The following is a 23,971-nucleotide window of genomic DNA, read 5'->3' on the forward strand; positions in this document are numbered from 1 at the left end:
TACCATGCACAAGATTCTAGTTTGACTGATAATGTTAATTTTGATTACTTGGTATCTATCAGGTTTCTTTATTTGTGAAGTTACTATTTTCTCTTTGTAACATATAAGTAATTAGTTGAAAGCTATTATGGAATTACTTATATCTCTCATGAAGATTTCATACCACAATTTTTATGTTATATATCTTTAAGCTAAGAGTGGGAGAATTGTTACTTCACACTTTCACCTCTCATCTTATACTTCTAATACTTTCACGTTCCCCATTCTTTTTCTTAACTAGTGACTTTTATTTCTATTTGACTAAAATCTTTGAAGGGGATTTCCCTGTCTAGTATTTGCAGTCATATATTGTGAGTTACTAAGAACCAGGCATACTTCTTTCTATAGAACATTTTCATTTGTGCACTAGACTGTACCTACTCTGTCTATTAAGAACATGGCTTCATCAATACTTTCCTTTTTTCATTTTTTATTTCTAATTAATTAAATCTCATGATCATTCAAGTAAGTCATTTCTCACATGTTAAAAAGTTTTAGCTGGGTTTGCTGCTGGGTGCTTAAAATCCCAACACTCTGGGAGGTTGAGATAGGAGAATTGTGATTTTGAGGCCACACAGGTGAGTTTAAGACCAAAAAATAAAGAAAAAGAAAAAGTTCTCTTGGCCTTACTTTTCTAACTACTACCCAATTTTTGTGTTCCATTTTGAAGTAGATCCTTCAGATTACATTTGTATTTTGTCTCTTTCCCCATGAGGCTATATTCCTGCCTCTCTTTCCTCTTCCTCCCACTACTGGGGATTAAACCTTGGGCCTCATGAGTGAGTGATAGGTGCCTTGGTACTCCAGCCACACTCCAAGCAAATACGTCCTCACATCATTTTCCGCCAATCCAGGAGTCGTTCCAGTATTATTCATTGTATTAGGGATTCAGGCTTCTTTTATCTGGAACAATTTTCAAGGACATTTCTATATTTGGCACTGGCACTTTTGAAGAGTATCGTTAGGTAGCTATTTTGTAGACTACTTTGTCTTTTTCTCAGGTTCTTCTTTTTTTATATATCAAGGATACATATAAGGGATATGTTGTGTCCTTAGTGCATACTATTACCATGCACAAGATTCTAGTTTGACTGATAATGTTATTACTTGGTATCTATTAGGTTTCTTCCTTTGTGAAGTTACTATTTTCTCTTTGTAACATATAAGTAATTAGTTGAAAGCTATTATGAAATTACATGTATCTCATGAACATTTCATACCACAATTTTCACATACCTGCATATTGATATTTGTTTTTGGAATTGTTACTAGGATGGAGATAAAGTGATGACTTTTTAACTCAGCCTACTTGCTTGCATTTATTAGTTAATCTTCTACCATAAGGAATAGTCAGTCAGCTAAACTTCCCTGTCTACTTTTCTTAATCAATAGTATGATCTCAATAAGTGGGTTTTATTCAGTGGCCTATGATCTATTTCTATAATTATTCTGATGCTGTAATTACCCTTGAAGAGTGGGAGCAGCTTCTGGCTGACTTCATATTATATGCCCTGCTCATTTAATTATGATATTTCCATATACGTCTTTAATGTATTTGCATGAAATTTATCAACTCTTACTCTTTCTTATCCTCTCTATTTCTTTTTAAGGTATTTGAATCATATTCATCCTTCCATAATCCTTTCCTTCCACCCTCCCTTCTAGCACTGTTTCCCTCCCAAACAGTTCCCTTTTTACATTCATTTCTTTTTTTCTTTTCTTTTTTTATGTCGGTGTGGGGCCTGAAATCTGGGCTTGAGCGCTGTCCCTCAGCTGTTCAGCTCAAGGCTAGTGCTCTACCACTTGAGCCACAGCTATACTTTCGGCTTTTTCTGCTATGTGGTGCTGAGGAATCCAACTCAGGTCCTCATGCATGCAAGGCAAGTGCTCTACCACTGAGCCACCTTCCCAGCTTCATTCATGTCTTTTTTTTACATCAATAAAATGAATACAGATCAGTTTATTATTTTAAAAAATATTTCACATGTATAATTTTGGAAGGGTTATTTAACATATTTCAGCATCTGTTACCAACTCTTTACACATGTTTAGTAAAAAAAAAGCTTCTACTTTTGGTCTTTTTGAATACAGGCCAACTGTCCTATGGCATAACAAATGGTTGAGGTGCAGGAACAGATTTAAGTGTATAATATTGAAGGAATTGGGTGTTATCTTGTCATTCATATCTTGTCTTTTTAAAAGGTCTAAAGTTTGTACATGAGAGAAAACAGGCAATATTTAGTTTTCTGAGTCTGGCATATTTCACTTGACATTGTGATCTTCTATCCTTTTTCCTCCAAATAACATAATTTTATTCTTCTTTATGGTTGAGTAATATTCCATTATGTGTGTGTGTGTGTGTGTGTGTGTGTGTGTGTGTATAAAATTTTCTTTATCTGTTTATCAGTTGATGAGTACTTTGACTGATTTTCCAGCCTGGCTATTTTTAATAATGCTTCCATAAATAGTGCTGCTATAGGGATACAGGTATTCCTATTATATATTGACTCAAATTCCATTGTATATATGTCCATGAGTGGTATATGTATTAATCTATTGCAAGTATTCTCTCCCATTCTGTAAGTAGTTTTCATTTTGTTATTTGTTTCCCTTGCTATACAGAAGGTTCCTAATTTGATGCAATTGGTGTGGATTTTTTTGTCAAGGTGATGTATAGAGGAGTTACAGTTACATAAGTAAGGTAATAGGTACATTTCTTGTCAAACTTGTTACCTCTTCCCTCATTTTTCTCCTACTGTCCCTCCCTCAATGCTCTCCCCCTGAAAGTTGTACAGATCATCCAACATATTGTCTTGTGAATGTCGCTGTTGCATTTGTTCCCCCCTTGTCCTTTGTCTCACCATTCTGCTGTTTTTCTTCTTTTCTCTAATTCAGATAAACATATATACAATACCAGGGTACCAAAATCAAATACAGCAACAACTGGGGATATACCATAAGGGGAAGAACATAGAAAAGAAACAAAAAAAATCACATAGTACATTAAAAAGAACACAAAAAATAGGATGGAAGAAAGACAGCCTCTTCAGTAAATGGTGCTGGCAAAATTGGTTAAACACCTGCAGAAAACTAAAGTTAAATCCTTATATATCACCCTGCACCAGAATCAACTCCAAATGGATCACAGACCTCAAAGTAAAAGCAGACACCCTGAAAACATTACAAGAAGGAATAGGAGAAATTCTAGGGCTCCTTGACACAGGCCAAAATTTTCTTAATAAAGACCCAGAAACACAACAAATTAAAGAAAAGTTGGACAAACTGGATTGCATGAAACTGCAGAGCTTTTGCATGGCAAAAGACATTGCTAGCAAGATCAATAGAAAGCCCATGGATTGGGAGAAGATCTTTACTAGCCATACAACAGACAAGGACCTCATACCTAAAATATACTGTCCCATTAATATGTGGGTTAAAGACTTAAAGAGAGATAATTGGTGTTTTATTGAGAAAGTCATTGTGCCTATATTTTAGCTTAGTATGTTTATCCTTATAGTTTCAAAGTTTCAGGTCTTTGAGCCATTTTGTGTTCAGTTTTGTATAGAATGAGAAACAGGACTCTAGTTTCAAGTCTTTTATATGTGTACCACCAATTTTCTAACACTATTTGTTAAAGAGGCTGTCTTTTCTTATAGGTACCTTTTGTGAAAAAATAAATTTAGGTCTTCCATTGGCCTACATGCCTGTTTAGGTGCCATGCTATTTTTGTTACTATAGCTTTATAATGTAGTTTGTAATATAGTTTGAAATGAGATTTTTTGTACCCCCCCAGCAATGCTTATTTTTGCTTAGAATTGCTTTGACTATTTTTTATGGTAACATATGAGTTTTGTTACTCAGTTTTTCATTTCTGTGAAGGATAACATTTGGGATTTTGGTGGGAATTGAATCTGTAGATTGCTTTTGGTAGTATAGCTATTTTCACAATATTCTTCTGATCCACAAACCTGGGAAGTATTTCTATCTTCAAATATCTTTTTCAATTTTTTTCAGTATTTTATCATTCTCATAGTAGAGGTTTGTTTATTCCTAGGGATTTTTTTTGAGACTTTTATGAATGGGGTTGTTTTTCTCCTTTCTTTCTCAGACTTTTCTTTATTCCTGTTTTGAAAAGCTACCAATTTTTTTTTTTGCCAGTCCTGGGACTTGAACTCAGGGCCTGGGCACAGTCCCTAAGCTTCTTTTGCTAAGGCTAGCACTCTACCACTTGAGCCACAGTGCCACTTCTGGCTTTTTTTTTTTTAATGTAGTACTGAGGAATGGAACCCAGGAATTCATGCATGCTAGGCAACACTCTACCACTAAGCCACATTTCCAGCCCAACTGCTGATTTTCTGTATGGTGATTTTGTGTTCTTTTACTTTTTTGGGGAGAGGGCACATACTAGAATTTGAACTCAGGATCTTACATTTGCTCAGCTTGCTTTTGTGACTAGTGCTTTACTACTTGAGTCACACCTCTAGTCCAGTTTTTTGCTGGAGATAAATTCTCATGAACTTTCCTACGCTAGCATGCTCCAAATCTTAACCCTCTAGACCTCAACCTAATGGATAGATAGGTATGGCCACTGCTGCTGGCCATTTTAAGCATTTGCTAAGTATAGGATCTTGTAGTATAATTTGACTTTTTCTATTTATATTCCTTCTATTTTTTCTCTTGTCTTATTGCTCTAAGACTGACCATTATTCTGAGCATTTCCTTGATTTCTAGGCCATGTGGTGCTCCAGGTTCGTTCTTCTGCATTCCTACCCCAGTTGAATAATCTGACATTTTTCCATGGAGCCCTGGGTTGCATATTTCTTACTTATTTGAGAATGATTTACATGGAATAAAATATAAATATATTAATGTTCAGTTTAATGAACTTTGACAGTTGTATATACAATCTCTGTCCCCCAAACAAGATATGGAACATATTTATCATCTAAGAAAGTTTCCATATACCTCTCTTTATCCAGTTTCTGCTTTGTTTGCCAACCAAAAACCAATCTTTTAAAAATAACTTTTATAGTTTTGCCTATTTTTTTTAAACACCTTAAGTCACAGTCTTTATTTATAAAGCACAAAAACTGAAACAGACTAGTTGCGGGTTTTGCTGAGGCTCATGATATTAGTTACCAACCTTGGTGGTTCTAAGTCAACCTTGAACCAGGGTGACTTCTACTCTGCTACTCAACCTACCTGAAGAGGAGAGCTTCTCTGAAATTGTCTTGCTTGGCACTGTTGTTGTTGTTGTTTTTAGTAATATCTTTTTAAATTTTATTTTTTTTATTGCCAAGGTGATGTACAGAGGGTTACAGTTACATAAGTAAGGTGGTGAGTGCATTTCTTGTCAAACTTGCTACCCTCCCTCATTTTTTCCCTCACTTTCGTCTTCCTAACCCCGCCTCAAGTTGTACAGATCATTTCCAACATATTGTCTTGAGAGTATCACTATTGTATTGGTTCCCCCTTTGTCATTTGTCTCACCATTTTGTTGTTCCTCTTCCCTTCTCTAATTCAGATAAATGTATATACAATACCCAGGGTACCAAAATCAAATACGGTGACACAGGGGATAAGGCATAGGGGGAAAATACAAAAGAAGCAAGAAATCATGTTGTACATTAAAACAAAGAAAAACCTCTTGTGTCCATATCTTGGAGTTCATTTCACTTAGCATCATCTTATATGGTCATATGTACATAGCTATTGAGCTATTCTGCTCATTTGCTAGGTTACAGCCCCTAAGCAGAGAATCAGGTAATCATAGTAAGAACCCAGGAGGCACAGTCCCTATTCTTCTTATTTTATGGACAAGAATTACACATTGTTTTTTGGTTTGGTTTCTGGATCAGTTTGAGTCCAGCCATGAATGAGAAGCTATAATAATTTGAATAGGGAACATTTAATATAAAGAATGGTTAACTATAACAGAGAATTAGAGTAGCTAGGAAGAAGGGAAGAGGATATAAGACTAGTAAATCTAATGAGAGCCCCTCTACTCTATACTGAGAGAGAATGCCCAAAAGGACTGCTCCCTCAGTCATGGCTGACAACCAGACTTATTGGAAAGGACATGTTGTGCCTCATTGAATGACATTGTGGTGCCATGATAGCAGAATTTTTCTTTAAATCTATACTCTATAACTTGATGAAATGAAAATCTAAAGGGCCTAGATCTATTTTCATAGTAAATAAAAAAGAACGTATTTGGAGGTAAAAAATCAAGAAATTGATGATTAGTTTAGATCATGAAAAAAAAAACCAGGCCTTTCTTTGAGTCTCCTTAAGTTTTGGTTGTATGATAGCAATTTCGCATGCAAGAATGGTAATGCCTAAGGTAACTAGAGTGTGATTTGCTTTGAGGCTTTGTTCTGCCTCCAGTTTTATTTTAGGCCACCATTGGCTTCAGATGTTTTGAGGGTGGTTATGACTTTTTTTAATCATCAGCTGTGCTTGGTGTCTGCCTTGATAAATTTTAGAGATCTCTTCCTGTTTAATAGCTGAGCTTCTAGAAATATGAAATAAAGATTTGTCTTTGTTTTACAGACTGTTTAATAATGGTTTTGGTTTATGCATCTTGTGTTAATTCGTTTTTTAAGAAAGCATATGCATGGGGCTGGGAAGGTGGCTTGGTAGTAGAGTGCTTGCCTTGCATGCATAAGGCCCTGGGTTTGATTCCTAAGCACCACATAAACAGAAAAGGCCAGAAGTGGCAGTGTGGCTCAAGTGGTAGTGCTAGCCTTGAGCTGAAGAGCTGAGGGACAGCACCCAGACCCAGAGTTCAAGCCCCACAATAAAAATAAAAGCATATGCATGCAGATTTTGTTTTTTGTTCTTAACTCATATAAAAAAGTAACATCTAATGCTCTTGTTCATTTTTCACTTAATAACATTTTTACTATTTTGTAGAGCTCTTTATTATTATTATATACAGCCATATGCTGCAATAAAACAATACTGTAATTAACATTCTTTTGTGTATATACTTTGATGCTGGAATATCTTTTGAATTCCTTTTGAATCTCAGTTAGAATTTTTCTCTCATTCAAGTGAAAATACACTTATAAAGAACTGTAGTGCCCTCTATGCTGCTAAATACAATAGTTAATTCTTAGTCCTTGGTCCTTGTCTCCTAAAGAGTCCATATTTACTCTCTGGATCTCATTTAGTACTTTTTTTCTTTTTTGCATTACTGATCATTGAACTCAGGACCTTGAGCATGATGCCATTTGAACCATCCTGCTAGTCTTCAGTCAGCTTTATATCTTCATTTTCTGTCTTTTTAAGTAAACTTGCTGTCTAACAAAATGCTTGACGAATCAATTTAAAAAGAGAAAGGCTTATTGTGATTCCATTTTAGAGATACAATACTATGATCAGTTGGTCCTGAAATGAGGCAGCATATCATGGATGAAGCATTACCACTTGACGGATTCCTCCACCCTTTTTGCTGTAGTTATTTTTTAGGTAGGTCTCATGGTCTCATTTTTTGCTTGGGCTATAGTCCTTATACCTGTACTTCCTGCATAGCTTGCATTACAAGTGTGCACCACCATGCCTGCCTGCCTTGTGGGTTGAGATGGAACCTTGCTAATAATCTCCTCAATCTCTGCTTTCTGAGTGGCTGGGATTAATATTGTACCACTATGCTGGCCAAATGATATTTAATTTAAAGCATGATGTCCTTTTATTTAGGGAGTTTGTCATTTTTTATATGTGTAAGTGATTTTTTGTTGTTCAGGATTTTAGAATTTGTATTTGACTTTAGGGGCCTTTCTACTGTAGACTTAAGGTAGTCTACATTTTAAAATGTCTGTTTAAAATATACTTTTGAGGTTAATTTCCTGAACTGTCACTCAGAGCAAATTTTAGTGATTCTTTATTTTATCCCTTTGATAGACTTATATGAACTGAACATTTTGCCAGAAGAAAATCTAGACAGTAGTTCTTAATGCTTGAATGCACATGAAGATTACTGGAGAAATTGTAGAGAAAATAGGATTTTAATTGTTCTTGGAAGATTCACAAGGAGAGGAATATTAAAGAATAGGACTGAAATAGTTTGTAGAGGGAAAGTCTTTTAAATGATAAAGTCTCAGGTAGAAGAATGAGACTTGGGAAAGTGTAGGTAAGTGGGATTAAATAAGTAAGAGGAACCAGGTTGCTGGTGGCTCACGTTTGTAAACCTATCTGATCAGGAGGCTGAGATCTGAAGATTGCAGTTCAAAGTCAGCCCAGGCAAGAAAGTGTATGAGACTTATCTCTAGTGAACAGCCACAAGACAAAGTCGAGCTGTTGATCAGTGGTAGAGCACTAGCCTTGAGCACAAAATCTCAGGGACAGCACCAGAATTCAAGCCTCAGGACCAGCAAAAAAGGAAGGAAAGGAAGAGAGAGAGGGATGGAGGAAAGGTAGAAAGGAAAGAAACAAAGTGGGTTCACTGAAATTCTGCCCTTAAAACTTTATCCCTAGTTTTCTTTCTTTTTTTTTTTAATTATCTTTTAATAGTTGTACAAAGAGATTTCAATTCAACATGTCAGTTTATGTGTACAGTGTATCTGGATCAGTGCCATCCTTTTCACCATTCTCTGTCTCTCTCAAACCCACCGATCATCTGATTTTATTTTCCTATTGTTTTGATCTGTCCTTAACATTTTCTGTCTTTTTCTCTGATTATTTTGTTATTTTTTCTAATTATTTCATGTAATACTCTGAACTTTATAGTAGGATCCAGAAAATTATCATGTAGTATTCTTTTGACTGTCACTTTGTAATTTATTTTAAGGTCAGCATTTTCTTATTCATGATCTGATCTGTTATTAACTCTTCATTTAAAATTTTACTTCATTGGAAATAGAATCTAGTTCTACTTGTATTTACCTCCTTCCCCATTTGTACTTTATTTTTCCATCTAATTTCTTACAGATGTCTTAAGTTTATATAGTTTATTCTGTAATATTTGGCATTAGTAGCTTGCATATTGTGGTATCAAGGATGCTGTAAATATTAGTGAATGGCAAATATTAGTAAATTAGTGAATGTAAGCTTTAATAATATAATGTTCACCTAATTATATTTTTGCTCCTTTCTGCCTTATCAAGGATACCTTCCATGATTAAAGCTGTTCATTCTTTGATCATCACATATGATTTTTATCTTAGTGAATTTAATACTCATTTCTTTATAACTGGGTTTTATGTTTGTTAGTTGACATCTCAGTTTCATTACTTTACTGATAAATAATTTAGCACTACTTCACTAATGAATAATTTAACACTGCTGTTAAACGAGAAGTTTGTGGGAATAATTGCCTTTACTGATCTGGTTGTTGGATCCTTTTCCTAGATCTTTTTACATGCTCAGTTAGTATTGTGTTCAGTTGAATTTCACAGAAACCCAAGTATACTGGCTTAATCGAATAGGAAGGTTGTTTCCCCCTCTTCAGATAGTTGGAAATCTGGAATACAGGCAGTCCAATTTTATGGAAGTTCTACAGTGGCATCTGAAACAAGGGTCTTCCTATATTTCTTTCCTGCTGTCCTTGAAAGTTTTTTATTTTGTGGGTCCCGTCGTGGGGCCTGAACTCTGGGCCTGGGCGCTGTCCCTCAGCTCTTCAGCTCAAGGCTAGCGCTCTACCACTTGAGCCACAGCGTCACTTCCGGCTTTTTTCTTTTTGTTTATGTGGTGCTGAGGAATCGAACCCAGGGCCTCAGGCATGCAAGGCAAGCGCTCTACCACTGAGCCAACTTCCCAGCCCAAAGTTTTTTCATGTGACAGAGAGATGATTATTTACTCTCTAACTATTTTGTTCTTTATCAACAAAAAATAGTTTCCTTTATGCTTTCATATCATTTGTTACGATTTTATACATATTGATCATAAGATGCAAAGGACCCTGAAAATTTGATTATGTTAGGCACAATACTGCCTTATCTAGAATTCACATTCAGTTAATAAAGATGATAGTGGGAATTTTGACTAGATAACTAGAAGTTTGTAGGTAGAAGGCAATTACACATTTCTGTTGCTTGAAAACAGCTCTTGAATTTAGGTGGTATTCTTTTTTTTTTTTGGCAGTCATGGGACTTGAAATTAGGGCTTAGATGCTGTCTCTGAATAATATTCTACTACTTTGAGCCACAACTCCATTTCCAGTGTCTAGTGGTTAATTGGAGGTAAGAGTCTCATGGACTTTTCTGCCCAGGCTGGCTCCAACTGCAATCCTCAGATCTCAGCCTCCTATGTAGCTAGGATTACAGATGTGAGCCATTGGCACTTGGCAAGTAGTATTCTTATGGCAAAGGAGAAACAGAAAGTCTAAGTGTTTGTATAGTCATACAAGTCATCATAAAAGTGAAGATAGGGATATAGTTCATGTCCAAAGCCCCATACTCCTCAATTTCATTATATAATTTCCTTATTTTTCCACTTAGGAGTATGATTTAAATATTTGTACAAATAGTAAATGGAATACTTTAAATGTAATGCTGGTTTTAAACTTGTTTATCGGCATTTAGAAGCAAGTGTCTACTTGCTACAATCTTTGATTCACTAAAGATATTTTTGCTTAGTGAAGATAATAGTTTTTTTATAAGAGAGGATTCAAATATCTGGGATATTTTTTAAAAATTAGGTTGCATTAGTTATATAGAGGGGGATTTCACTGTTATATTTCTACACATGTTTACAATATGTTTCAATTAATCCTACCCCTTCTACTACTCTTGGGAACATTTTTTTAATTGTGTGCAGTTAGGGCTATAGAATTCAGGCATAATTAATAAGATTTTCACTGAGTATAATTTGGATACCCTTAATTTACAAATTCACTACAGCTTTGCAACTTCTTTTAGTAGACAAAACCAGCACTGGCTTCAGTTATTTAGCACAGCCCAGAAGCTGAGCATCAGCTTAGAAGGAAGCAAGGATACTGCAGGATGGTGAAAAGGAGCCAGATGTTTTTGTGTAAACATCCCTTTAGTTCAGGAATTGTGTTAGGAATTGTTTTCCTTATACAAAAGCATATAGTAGGCACTTAACATTTGTTTTCTAAAACCTCTAAATAATCTCACCCTTTGGTTAAACTCTCATTACACTTAGAATTTCTCTTATGATTTTTAGCATTTTCTGTTGTGAATTGTGCTTGAGTTCATTTCTTCTTAATTCTCATCACCAAACTAGATACTACTTTTGGCACTTTTGCCAGGAGCTGCTTATTAACCTTAAAAAAATTACCCTGTAGTACCTGTGCAAGGACTTATACTTAGTTTGATTTTAATAAGCACCAACTAAATAGAAGATCAGAAGACATTTCATTTATTTTAGGTTAATGATAGAAAAAGAATTGAGGCAATGATATTATCTGTGATGTAACATACCCTAGAGAAGCATTGCTAATCCCAGGAATATAGTCTTTAAGGAATTTTAGCTAATATATGATACTAAAATATTTTTTTTCTTGTTTTTATGTGTTTGGTTGGTTTTGATGTTATTTCTGTTAACACATAGTGCCTGGACTTCTCTAACAGAAGTTTAATGACAACTTCAGAGGCATGCTGGACCTGTTCATTATATGACTTAGAGAAACCAAAGGGAAGCACATGATGCAGGATGTAATGGTGACTGTTGTGGAAATGTGCCTCTTTTCATTTGACTTGTAACAACTGGGGACAAAAGGTTTTAGTATAACATTAAAATATTTCATTAGGAAATGAGTGAATGGAAATAAGCCAAAAAATAAAGCTTTTTCAAAGATGAATTTGGACATTTGACTATGTGCTACTGGGTATACTGGGACACTGTAGACTGATAAGGTAGTCAACTTGAAAGCCAAGGATTTAAGAGGGTTCTTTCACTCTTCATTTTCTGAGATTTTTATCTGCTTTGTTGCAATTCACAGAAAATTTATACTGACTTAATAAATCTATACTGAATATTACTTTAGACATGATGAAAATATTTGGGTAGATACGGTGTAGTATGTGTCACACTGAATCATTTAAATAAAAATTTATTATAAATACTTGAGAGTTTTTAAATTACAGAAGTAAAATTTATATTTAATAAGTTTACTCATATCTCCTTTTCAGTTCTACTTTCATCTCCTGTAGAAATTGTGCAGTTTGGCTGGGAGCTGGTGGCTCATGCCTGTAATCTTAGCTACTCAGGAGGCTGAGATATGAGCATCGCAGTTCAAAGCCATCCTGAACAGGAAAGTCTGTGAAACTCTTATCTCTAATAAACCACCAGAAAACTGGAAGTGGCACTGTAGCTCAAGTGGTAGAGTGCTAGCCTTGAGCTGAATTGCTGAGGGACAGTGCTCAGGCCCAGAGTTCAAGCCCCATGACTGACAAAAAAAAGAAAAAGAAAAAGAAATTCTGCAGTTTGTTTTTGTATTCTATCACAAGTCTATTCCTCAGTTCTAAATAGATATATCTTCTTAAACACGTATTTTTAAAAATTGTAATAAAATTATATAGTGGATATAACCAACTTTTTTCACTGAACAATAAAACTTGAGAGCTTTTTAAAAATAAATAGATGTACCATATATTTTTTAAAGTATCATATTCCATAGTTATAGTATTTCATGTGCCAAAATTAACTATTCACCTTAATAGACCCTCTGTTGGTTCTTAATTGTCTTTTGCCTCCTTCCATTTTTTTTTTTTGTGTGTGTAGAAGGTAGTATTGTGGTTTGAATTTATACTTGCTAAGCAAGTACTCTACCATCTGAGCCATCGCTCAGCCATCTTTGTTTTAATTATTTTTCAAAAAAGGCATTGTGTTTTTGCCTGGGCTGGCTGTACTGTGATCCCCCTATGCCTCTTCCCTAGCCAGGATGATAGGCCTATACCACCCGTCTAGCTTACTGATTGATATGAATTCTTGTTAACTTTTAGCTTGGGCTGGCCTCAAATGTGATCCTCCTCATCTCTGTCTCCCAAGTAACTGGGATTATAAGCATGAGCCACCACACTTGGCCCTCCCTCTCTTCTTCTTTGATATCTTCCTCCCTCCTTCCCTTCCTTTCTCTCCTCTCCTCTCTTCTCCTCTCCTCTCCTCCTCTCCCCCTCCACTCCCCTCTTTCCTTCCTTCCTTCCTTCCTTCCCTTCTCTCCCTTCCTCTTTTACTTCCTCCTTCTTTTCCTCCATTTCTCCCTTTCTTTCTCCCTTCCCTCTCCTCCCTTCCCCTCCCTCTGTTTGTCCATATTCCTAAGCATATTTTAATACACAAAATCAATTAAAGTATTTTGAGTAAACCAAAGACTCAGTTTTTGAGTAAACTAAAGAGCTTGAAGCAGTTAGTGGACAACTATGGGTAAGAAGACACAATCCTGCCATACTCTTCTTATTTGAAAACTATTACTCTGAGAAAGGGAGGACTTTACTTCCCCCTTAAGTCAGCAGAGTAAGTTAGTAGGGTATATCCATATATCCTACTGTCACTTTGAAGCATTGTCATGCTACCCAGAAAGTTTTTTGTAGACATCCTCAATTTATGACATATCAGAATTTGGATTGAATTTCCTAGTCTAACGGAAGCATTACCATTCTGACACTTAGTTCTACTAGACTAAGATACATTTCCTCCCTTTCCTTTCCACTATAATTCCTCAATACCATTTCTCCATCACTTTGGAGTATATCATTCTTGTATTTTTGTCCTGACTATATAGTAGGCAAAATCCACAAGGCTTCTACATTAAAGCCTATAGTAAAGGAACTCATCACATTCATGTATGCTAGTGGAAAGTATTTCACTTTTATTTGAGAATGAACTAAAGGATTCTGTCCTAAGGCATCATGTGTCTTTTCTGGGTGATCATTGTGCCCCTCTCACTTGGGAGATTTGTGATATATATTGCTAAACATGGACAGAGAATGAAATAGTTTTCTGCCTCCATTTGAGAGTACTGTTGACTAATCTAATGGTATCAGGGTTGATGGTGAGGATATCTTCCCTTTCCTCCGACAGTTCTGATTCAGTTGTACATTATAAGCTGGAAAGTATTCCTCTGTATTATTTGGGAGTCCTTCTGAAATAGTTTGTAGCTAGGTAACTGTAGGACTTTATATAAATTTTTCACTAATAGATAATTTTTTATTATTCTGAATAAAGAACTTTACCTTGGAGGCTCTTATTGAAAGTTATATTTACTTTCTCCCATTTAATGCTGTGTGACATTGCATATCTTAGCATTGTATACCAATATAGTCCATCCTCATTTGTGTGCAGTCTCAAGTTTTAAGATGTCAGAGCTTTGATAGATATATCTACGGAACTCAAATGGTCTCTACTTGTAGTGGTTTATGGATGGAATGTTAAGCCTCAGTGGGTTAGAGATGGAGCCTTTTGATTATGCGCTGTCACTAATAGTTATGGAATTTAGAGGTTATTGTTGCTTTGTGATATTCAATTTAACATTGGTAAGGGCATGTATGGGTTTAAAAAAAAAAAGAAATTAACGTGTTTGTAAGGGTTCCTTTGGAAAAAATTCCACAATTTTTTTTTTAGTGCCTGTATGTGGGTTTGTCCAAGCCCTAGGACAGGGCCTGGGCGTTGTCCCTTAGTTTTTTTTGCTCAAAGGTAGGGGGTGGGGGGGTGGAGTGGGGGGGAGGGGGTCTGGTCGTGGGGCCTGAACTCTGGTCGTGGGGCCTGAACTCTGGGCCTGGGCGCTGTCCCTCAGCTCTTTTGCTCAAGGCTAGCACTCTACCACTTGAGCCACAGAGCCACTTCCTGCTTTTTTTCTTTTTGCTTATGTGGTGCTGAGAAATTGAACACAGGGTCTCATGCATGCAAGGCAAGCGCTCTACCACTGAGCCACTTTCCCAGCCCTTGAGCCACATCTCTTCTTGGTCATCTTTCTGCTGATTAATTGGATATAAGAATCTCATAGACTTTCCTGCCTAAGCTAGCTTTGAATCACAATCCTCAGATCTTAGCTTTCTGAGTAGTGAGTATTACAGGCATGAGCCACTGGAACCTGGCTTCCTTACATTTTTTTTTATAAACAATTACCATGGTGATAAAAGTCTGTGTTTTTGGTATTGGTTAATTGTCTTGGAAGACATAAGCCTCCTAAAAAAACCAGAATTTGTTTCTTTTGGTAGATGTCAAATACCATGCTAGTCTCTAAATGTTACATATTTAATTTCACGACTGTTAGCTTTCCATGTGTGGCAGTTATTTCCATCCTTGATCAAGTATCTGATATAAATAACTTAAAAGGAGGAACATTTTATTTTGGCTCATGGCTTCAGTGATTTCAATCTGGTTGCTTAGCCCCATTGCTTTGGGCCTGTGGCAAGGCACGGCATCGTAGTGGAAGCAAAAAGAGGAAGGAACTGAGGTCTCAATGTCCTTTTTAAGGGCACAGCCATTTTGACCTAACTTCCTCCAACTAAGCCACATTTCCCAAAGTTTCTGCTGCCTTCTAATAGTGTCATCTTTCTTAAGCCTTTTTAGGACATTTCAGATCCAAACCTTAACAATATCTATAAGATATAGAGAATTTAAGTAGCTTGCCCAATATCATGCAACTTGTAAGTGGTAAGTCAGGGACTCCATACTTTTCATCATTGGGTGCATTGCTTTTTGTTGTTGTTGTTTCTAGTACTGAGGCTTGAACTCAAGGTTAGGTTCTGTCCCTTAGTTTTTTCATGCCTTTCCCTAAAAAATACATTCCTACTTCATAATCAGTTATATTGTCCATTCTTTTAATTTAAAACCTTTTCTTGTCCATTTACTTGTAGATCATGTAAACAAATTTACTTGTCCTTTAATTTTATTAGGTTAGGCTTGGGGGTATGGTGCCCAGCAAGCACGAAGCCTTGAGCTCAAATCCCAAATATGTAAATATATGTATGTATGTGTATATGTATGTATATATGTTATCATTTTATTATGTTAAAATTCTTTTTCATCTTCTGCTGTGCTGAGGTTAAACTCAGGGCTTTGCCCTCTATTCTACCACTGAGCCACACCACTAGCCTTACTAGGTTAATATTCTAATGAATGAAATCTCTGCTCAATGCCCAATTATTTATTATTTGTTTATTTAAGAAATATTGAGAGCTCAGCATGTTTTAGTCATTAAGAATAAAAAGATAACTAAGACAAGGTTTCTCTACAAGGGTTTAATGTAGAAAATGACATAAACAAATGAAATATAATTAATCAATTAAAATATATAGATATACTTTATTTATTTGTTTGGTCTTGGGGCTTCAACTCTGGGCCTGGGCGCTGTCCCTCAGCTCTTCAGCTCAAGGTTAACACTCTACCACTTGAGCCACAGCGCCACTTCCAGTTTTCTGAGTGTTTATTGGAGGTAAGAGTCTCATGGACTTTCCTGCCCAGGCTGGCTTTGAACCACGATCTTCAGATCTCAGCCTCCTGAGTAACTAGGATTGCAGGCATGAGCCACCAGCACCCTGCTATAGGTAGACTTTTTAGCACCTCCTATGTAACAGTACTTATCCTCCAATTACAGATATATAACAGTGAATTAACACCATCCCGTACCCTCTTCCAGTTTATAGTTAGTGAGGGAACTGACATGAACAAGTGTATATTTTTAGAGATGAGTTTTTGAAGGAAAATAAAACATAAGGAAGAATGGATTTGGTGCATAAAATATACCACAAAGTTGTTCCCTTCTTGAATTAAGGAAACTAGCCTTTTATATCTGTAAACTAATAAGTAACTAGCCGAGAGCCTCTCTGTGATTGAGGTAGTAAGACATGAAACTTCTTGGGCAACGTGATTCCAGTTTATTAAGGCCAATACTTGGAAGTGGAGAGCAGTAGCTCAGTTATTTAAATATTTAATAATTTTATACATATATCACCAATAATTTATACTGTCAACATTTTGCCTGAATTAATTTTATCACATATCTTTTTTCTTGTGCCTCCCTCCTTCTACATTATTTTTGGATGCATTTTAAAATAACTTTAAAATAGGGATGCTTTCCCTAAATATTTAAGCATTAATATCATCATTAAATGGAGTTCAATATTGTCCACTTTGTTCTTTTAAGGTTAACTTTACATAAAATATCATGTAGAATCTGATGAAAACATTTAGAAAATTTTGACAAATATGTAACTTGTGTATCTTAAATTTTATCAATATAGAAAATATTATCACCATCCTAGGAAGTTTCTGAGTGTCCTCTCTTAATGAATCTTTTTATCCATCCCTAAGTGACCATTATTATTCTAATACTTCTACTATAAATTATTTTTTCCTTTTCCTCCTCCTCCTCTTTGTCCTCCTCCTCCTCCTCCCATTCCCCTCCCCCCTTGGTACTGAGTTTTATACTCAGACCTTTATGCATGCTAGGCAGGCTGAGCTATGCTTCCATTCCCTAAATTACTTTATTCTTGAACTTGGTATAAATGGAATAACTCAATGCATACACTTTTATTTAAGGAGTATTTTTTTAGTCAGCATATTTTTTGAAATTTATTGATGTTGTTGAATACATGATAACTCATATCTTTTTATTTCTAAGTTTTTTCTACTACTTGAGCATGAATATCCCACAGATTATTCATTCTTCTGTTGATGGGTACCTAGGCTACTTACTGGCTATTATATACTGAACAAAACTGATAAATAATTGTACTAGTCTTTTTATTATCACCTGTTTTAATTTTCCTGGGATTACAAATATAGGAATGGAGTCTTATGTTACATAAACATTGTTTAGCTTTTAATAAACTGCTGGACTTTTCTCTAGAACATAATTGTACCATTTTTTTATTCTCCAAATAATGTATTAGATATTTAGTTGTTCTCAGTCCTATCTCAGTCCTGGTCAGTCTTTGAGGTTGTTTGTTTTCTGGTGCCAATCCTTGGCTTGAACTTGGGGCCTGAGTACTGTCCCTAGAGATTCTTTGCTCAAAGCTAGCACTCTACCACTTGAGCCAGAGATCCACTCCCAGCTTTTTGGTGGTTAATTAGAAATAAGAGTCTCTTGGGTTTGTCTGCTAGGACTAGCTTAGAATCTTGATCCTTCTATCTCAGCCATCTGAATAGCTAGAATTACAAGAATGCACCACTGGCACCCAACTTTTTGTTGTTGTTGTTGTTGGTTGTGGGGCTTGAACTCTGGGCCTGGGCGTTATCCCTCAGCTCTTCAGCTCAAGGTGAGCACTCTACAGCTTGAGCCACAGTGCCACTTCCGGTTTTCTAGTGGTTTATTGGAGATAAGAGTCTCACGCACTTTCCTGCCCGGGCTGGCTTTGAACTGTGATCCTCAAGTCTCAGCCTCCTGAGTAGCTAGGATTACAAGCGTGAGCTACCAGCACCCGGCCTATTGTTGTTTTTTTTTTAATGGCATTTTTGTTGTTGCTGCTTCCTCTTCTCTCTGTTGCTCTTTCTCTCTCGCTCTCTCTCTCACTCTCCCTCTTTCTCCCTCTCTGTCTCTACTCTCTGTCTCTGTCTCTCTTTCTGTCTCTGTCTTTCTGTCTCTCTGTGTCTCTCCTCCTCTCCCCTCTCCTTTTTCCCTTCTCCCCTCTTTCCTTTCTCCTCTCTTCCCTCCTGTGTGTGTCGCAACTGGAGCTTGAACTCAAGGCCTTGCATTCTCGCTGGGCCTTTTCACTCATGATGGTGTTCTACCACTTAGGCCATGTCTCCAGTTTCAACATTTTGCTAGTTAATTAGATAAGACTTAAGGCTTCCAACTGTGGTCATGAGATTTCAGCCTTCTAAGTAGCTAACATTACAGATGTCAACTACTAGTGCTGAATGATTTTTTTTCCCCTTGAGCTATATGCTGAGAGTTTAGTAGTTTACTTTTATGATTTTCGTTTGTATTCTATTTTTCTGCTCTTACTGTTTTATTTCCTTGGGTCTTTTTATTTTCTACTTACTTTTAAACTTTTGAGATGGAGGCTTATATACTAGTATCATCCTTTACTTCTAATTCATACATTTAAAGTATAAATTTCTTTACAATAATTGTTTTAGTTCTATTCTGTTTTCACAAGCCATATATAGGAAATATTTAAATAGTTCCATTGTGATTCATTTGCTTTTCAACTTATGCTTATTAAGAAGTATGTAACTAATTGTCAATCCATAGGAGATTTTCTAGATAAAAAAAAAAACCAATTCTAGCTTGGTTGCACTATAGTTGGGAAAGGCATCAATTCTTTGAAATGTGTTCAGATTTGCTTTATATTTACATATGTGTTTTAAGTATATTTTTATGCAGTCTGCTGTTATTTAAGAGTATTGTGTGTGTGTGTGTGTGTGTGTGCGCGCCTGTGCCTGTAATATGGTTGGTTAATTATGTTCAAATACTCTATATCTTAGTAATTTTTTCCTAGTTGACCTTGCACCTTTTGACAAACATGTTAGTCTTTTGTATGGTTATTGGTTTGTCTGTAACCTTTTAGTATTTTCACCTTTTGACTTTATATATTTAAGCTTGCACATTGTGTGTATGTGCATGCATATGTGTGTGCGTTTGTGCGCGCGCGCGCGCGTGTGTGTGTGTGTGTGTGTGTGTGTGTGTGTGTGTTCTGGTTCTAGGGCTTGAACTCAGGCCTGGCCACTGTCCCTGAGCTTTTTGCTCAAGGCTAGCACTCTACGACTTGAGCCAGAACTCTACTTCCAGCTTTTTGGTGGCTAATTGGAGATTAGAGTCTCACAAATCTTGCCCTGGTTGGCTTCAAACCTTGATCCTAAGATCTCAGCCTCTTGAGTAGGATTACAGGTTTGAGCTACCAGTGCCCAGCTATTTAATCTTTTTTACTTTGATGTAACTTTGCTAGTTTGAGCATTCAAATTTAGAATTACAATGTTGACCCCAGGGCTTTGCCTGGTCTACTCCTTGGGGGAGCTCCACCTGCAACCTCTCTATTTTTCATAATGCTCATTAAGGCATTAATTAGCTGATACCACTATGTTGGTATTCTTTTAGTTGGTCTTTGTTTGCCAGATATCTGTGAGACTCTTACTTCCAATTAACCAGAAAAAAGCTAGTCAGGAAGGGTGGCTGAAGTGGGTAGAATAGCAGCTGTGATTAACAAACAAACAAAAAAAAAGCCTATCTTGGTTCTGATCACTTCAAATTTTCTCACTCTCTCTAATTTTCTCAAATATGTGTATGTTAAAGCTTTTAAGTGGGTTCCATGTACTATCAATGCTCTTCATATTTTTCAATGCTTATTTCTCTGTTCTTTGATTTGGATATTATCTGTTGACCTTATGTTTCACTTTATGTTTGCTCATTTCTTTGGATATGCTTGCTACTGGACAAACTGTACTATAATATTTTGGGGAACTTTTGCTATGAAGAAGAACAAGGATATAGGCGTAAAAATTGAGCCATGTAGATAACTAAGAATGTAGAAATGGGCATTATTTATTTTTATGGTTGTTCAGTAGAGGGAAGGAAAACCTGTGTGAGAAAGAAGAGGGCGGAGAGAGGATGCAGGAAGAGAGAGTCAAGGAAGGAGGAGGAGAGAAGGAGAGAGAGAGGGAGGGAGAGGGAAAGAGGGAGAAAGGGAGAAAGGGAGATATGTGGGAAAATTGTCCCAGAATTGGAGAGTCAATTGAAAGACTATATTGGTAACTCTGTAATTTATGTTTTATATTTGTACCTTTTTTTTCTTTTTTTTATTGTGAAAATACTGCACAGAGGGGTTACAATTACATGGGCAAGATAATGAGTACATTTCTTATCAAGCATTGTAGCCTCCTCCTTTGTTTCCCCTTCCCATCCTTTCCCATCCTTCCCCCGTCCTCCCACCCAATCCTCCCCCCCACCAAAATTGTAAAGTTCATTTTCGACAAAAAGACTTGTACAATTTGCGTGTATCTTTAGTGCTACTTTTATTTCATAGGTTACTACCATAGTATTCTTTGTCTCTTATTCATTCATTCAGTCAGTCAGTCAGTCATATATTGGGTCTTCTAGGCTCAAGCAATCTTCCTGCCTCAGTCTCCCAAGTAGCTGGGGCTATAAATGTATGCTACTACACCTAGCTATATTATTACTTCTGTGGGACTATTTAAATATTTCTTTATTATTATTTGTTTTATTGTAAAGGTGATATACTAAGGGGTTACGGTTACATAGTCAGGTAATAAGTACAGTTATTTTTGAGCAGTGTCACCTCTTCCCTTGTTTTCTCCCAGTTTTCCCCTCCTAACCTTCCCATTCTAAGTTGTACAGTTCATTTTCAACATACTTTCTAGTGAGTATCACTGCTGCATTTGTTCACCCTTTGTTCCACTTTTAATAGTATTTGTTGACCATATAGTCATATTTTTTACTATATATTTAAAGAGTTATTTGTATGAATTAAATCACTAGAAGTACTTTGAATAGAAAATCAAGTCTTCATAAACATTTTTCTATATTTTCTTTTATAGTTTTATACTAGAAGAGCACAACCATGTTTCGGAATAGTCTCAAGATGCTTCTTACTGGTGGTAAATCAAGTCGTAAAAACAGATCAAGTGGTAAGTGACTATCTGACATTTATTCTGTGAAATATTTTAGAAATATAGACTGTTCTAGAGATCTGAATTAATGATATAGCATGTTTATTATTTAAATGGTATTTTAAGCTTGGAGAAAAAAGTTTAATATTTCTACAGGCTGTTATACTCTATTAAAAATAGTAGCCATACTTAAACACTTACTACAAGTAAAGGAAAATATTGTGAAGGAAAATACTTATAGATACAAGAATAATGTTTTTGTACATCTGTCTAGACCTAAATTAATTTTTTTGTTAATATGGAAAACTATTGCAGTTCTAGATTCTGTGGGGAGGAAAACTTTAAAAATAGAATGTTTTATTAATTTATATCAAAAGTAACATTCATGTTCTATATTAATAAAAGTATTAAATTAGAATATACAAAGTTTTTGTTTTTAAAGAACAAGAGGGCAAATAAATCTTTTAAGATAAATGAAACAAAACTTTTGGAAAAGAATATTGAAGAGAAATGAAGAAGAAAATTTTGGTGTTAAGGGGTGGTAGACTTACTGGATTCTTTAGAAGTTTTTTGACTTCCTAAATTTTTTCAGTTTTTAAATTTACATTAATATTATCCCATTATCATCTATTTTAAAATGTTTTAAAATTTTCCATTGTAACTTCCTCTTGACATTTAGGTATTTAAAAGTGTACTTAAAACTTTTAAGCAGTTTATGATTTTCTGATTATTCTTACTATGAAGAAAAAGATTCTCTATAAGAATTAAAGGAGAATTTCTTTCCCATCTACTGTCAATACTCTGATGTCCAGATATGCATTCTACACCCCCTCCCCCCCCCCCCCCCCACACACACACATAACTATTCAGTTTTCTGGCAGATACTGACTGGATGTTTTATAATTCAGTTCAATTCAGTTCTAACTCTACTTCTCTAGAGACCTGGAGTAAGCTGACAGGCTCTGTCCTATACGTTAGATGTCAGTTGCAAATGGGTCCCCAGGTTACCAACAACTTCATCCTGATTTGGCTGCAAATTAGAGGTTCCCATGACCCTTCCATGAGCTTAATTATTTTCTACAATGGCTCACAGAACTCAGGAAACCAAGTTACTTAGAAGATTACTGGTTTATTAGAAAAGAATACAACTCAAGAACAGCCTGCTGAAAGACATGGGTAGAGAAAAGTATGGAGAACCACCGAGCTTCCATGTCCTTTTTTACTGTGCTGTTCTTTCAAAACCTCTGTGTTTCTCAGCCAAGAAACCCTCCAACCCTCAGCATTTATTTTATTTTATTTTTGTAGTATTCATGCTTTACAGATGATTGATTCAACTAATCCCTCTGTCCAGAGGTCAAAGCCTAAAGTTAAAAGTTGTAACTCTACTCATATTGTCTCCTCCTCCCCAACCCCCCCCCCCCCCCGCCCCCCAACAACAAGGCCTCAGTTTAAGGCTGCCCAATAGTCTCCCTCCAGTCATCTTGTTAGCATATCAGAAAAAAAAATCAAAACTTCTCACTTTGGGAATTTCAAAGTTTTAGAGCTGTGTGGCAAGAAATAGAACAGAGATCAAATGTATTTTCTGGCTATGTCACATTATTATTATTGTGACATATAATTACACAGTTAATAAGAGTGGGATTTTTCTTTAATTTTTATTCAATTTTTTCCCTCTTAAGGAAGGCATTAATGATGGATTGATTGGTATTTATTCAGGGACATATTTGGTTTTAAATATAAACCATTTTTGTGTTCTGTTTATTTTATTTCATTAATTGTAAATAATACTCTTGTAGTTTTTAAGTGGTTACCTAAAGATGAAAATATCAGTCTTTAATTTGGTAAAATTTGATATTATGTAATTGGTACTTTAGTCTTCTTTGATTCTTATCAAAGGTTTGATTCTTATCTTTAGGTTCTTGTTACTTATTTTAAATCCCACATTTCTTCTCTTTTTTTCTTCCTTTCTTTTTTTTGTGTTTTTAAAGTTTCAGACAGGATATCATTATGTAGTACAAGCCAATTCTGTTCTTGGACTCACAATATTAGTTTCTCTGCATCTTGAATGCTGTAGAGTACCAAGCCAGCTCTCCATGAGGCATTTTCATTTATGTAGTCAACTACTAGATTTATCTACTTATTTTTCACTGAATTACATTTCTTCTAGTATCTCTTATTTTTTTATCTTGGTGGAATTACTTTGCTTTAGTCTGAAGAAACCTTTAGAATTTTTTAAAGTGAGAAGTCATTTTATGGCAATTTGTTTTTGCTTTGTCAAAATGTCTTTATTTGCCTTCATTAAAGAAAATTAAATTGTTATTTTCTTAAGTATTTGTATGAAGGGATTACTATTCAGCATGTCAGTTTATGAGTACAGTGCATCTTGGTTAATATCCCTTTCATTATTCATGCCTTTATTTTTGAAGGTTATTTTTCTCGGGTATAAAACTAGGTTGGC

General features: G+C 35.6%; 1 protein-coding gene across 5 annotated transcripts in view; it reads left to right on the forward strand.

Moving 5' to 3' along the window:
- The window catches only part of Tanc2 (tetratricopeptide repeat, ankyrin repeat and coiled-coil containing 2), a 280,297-nt gene that overhangs the window by 16,193 nt on the left and 240,133 nt on the right, over window positions 1-23,971 (forward strand). For all 5 annotated transcript variants that reach the window (XM_042673733.1, XM_042673734.1, XM_042673735.1 and 2 more), the window contains exon 2: window positions 21,442-21,531. In XM_042673733.1, coding sequence (XP_042529667.1) covers window positions 21,465-21,531 — 67 coding nt within the window. In that variant the 5' untranslated portion in view covers window positions 21,442-21,464. The remainder of the gene's footprint in view (window positions 1-21,441; window positions 21,532-23,971) is intronic.

Source organism: Dipodomys spectabilis, unplaced genomic scaffold (assembly GCF_019054845.1).
Source record: "Dipodomys spectabilis isolate Male_0828 unplaced genomic scaffold, ASM1905484v1 ptg000018l, whole genome shotgun sequence".
In the NCBI taxonomy this organism is placed as follows: domain Eukaryota; kingdom Metazoa; phylum Chordata; class Mammalia; order Rodentia; family Heteromyidae; genus Dipodomys; species Dipodomys spectabilis.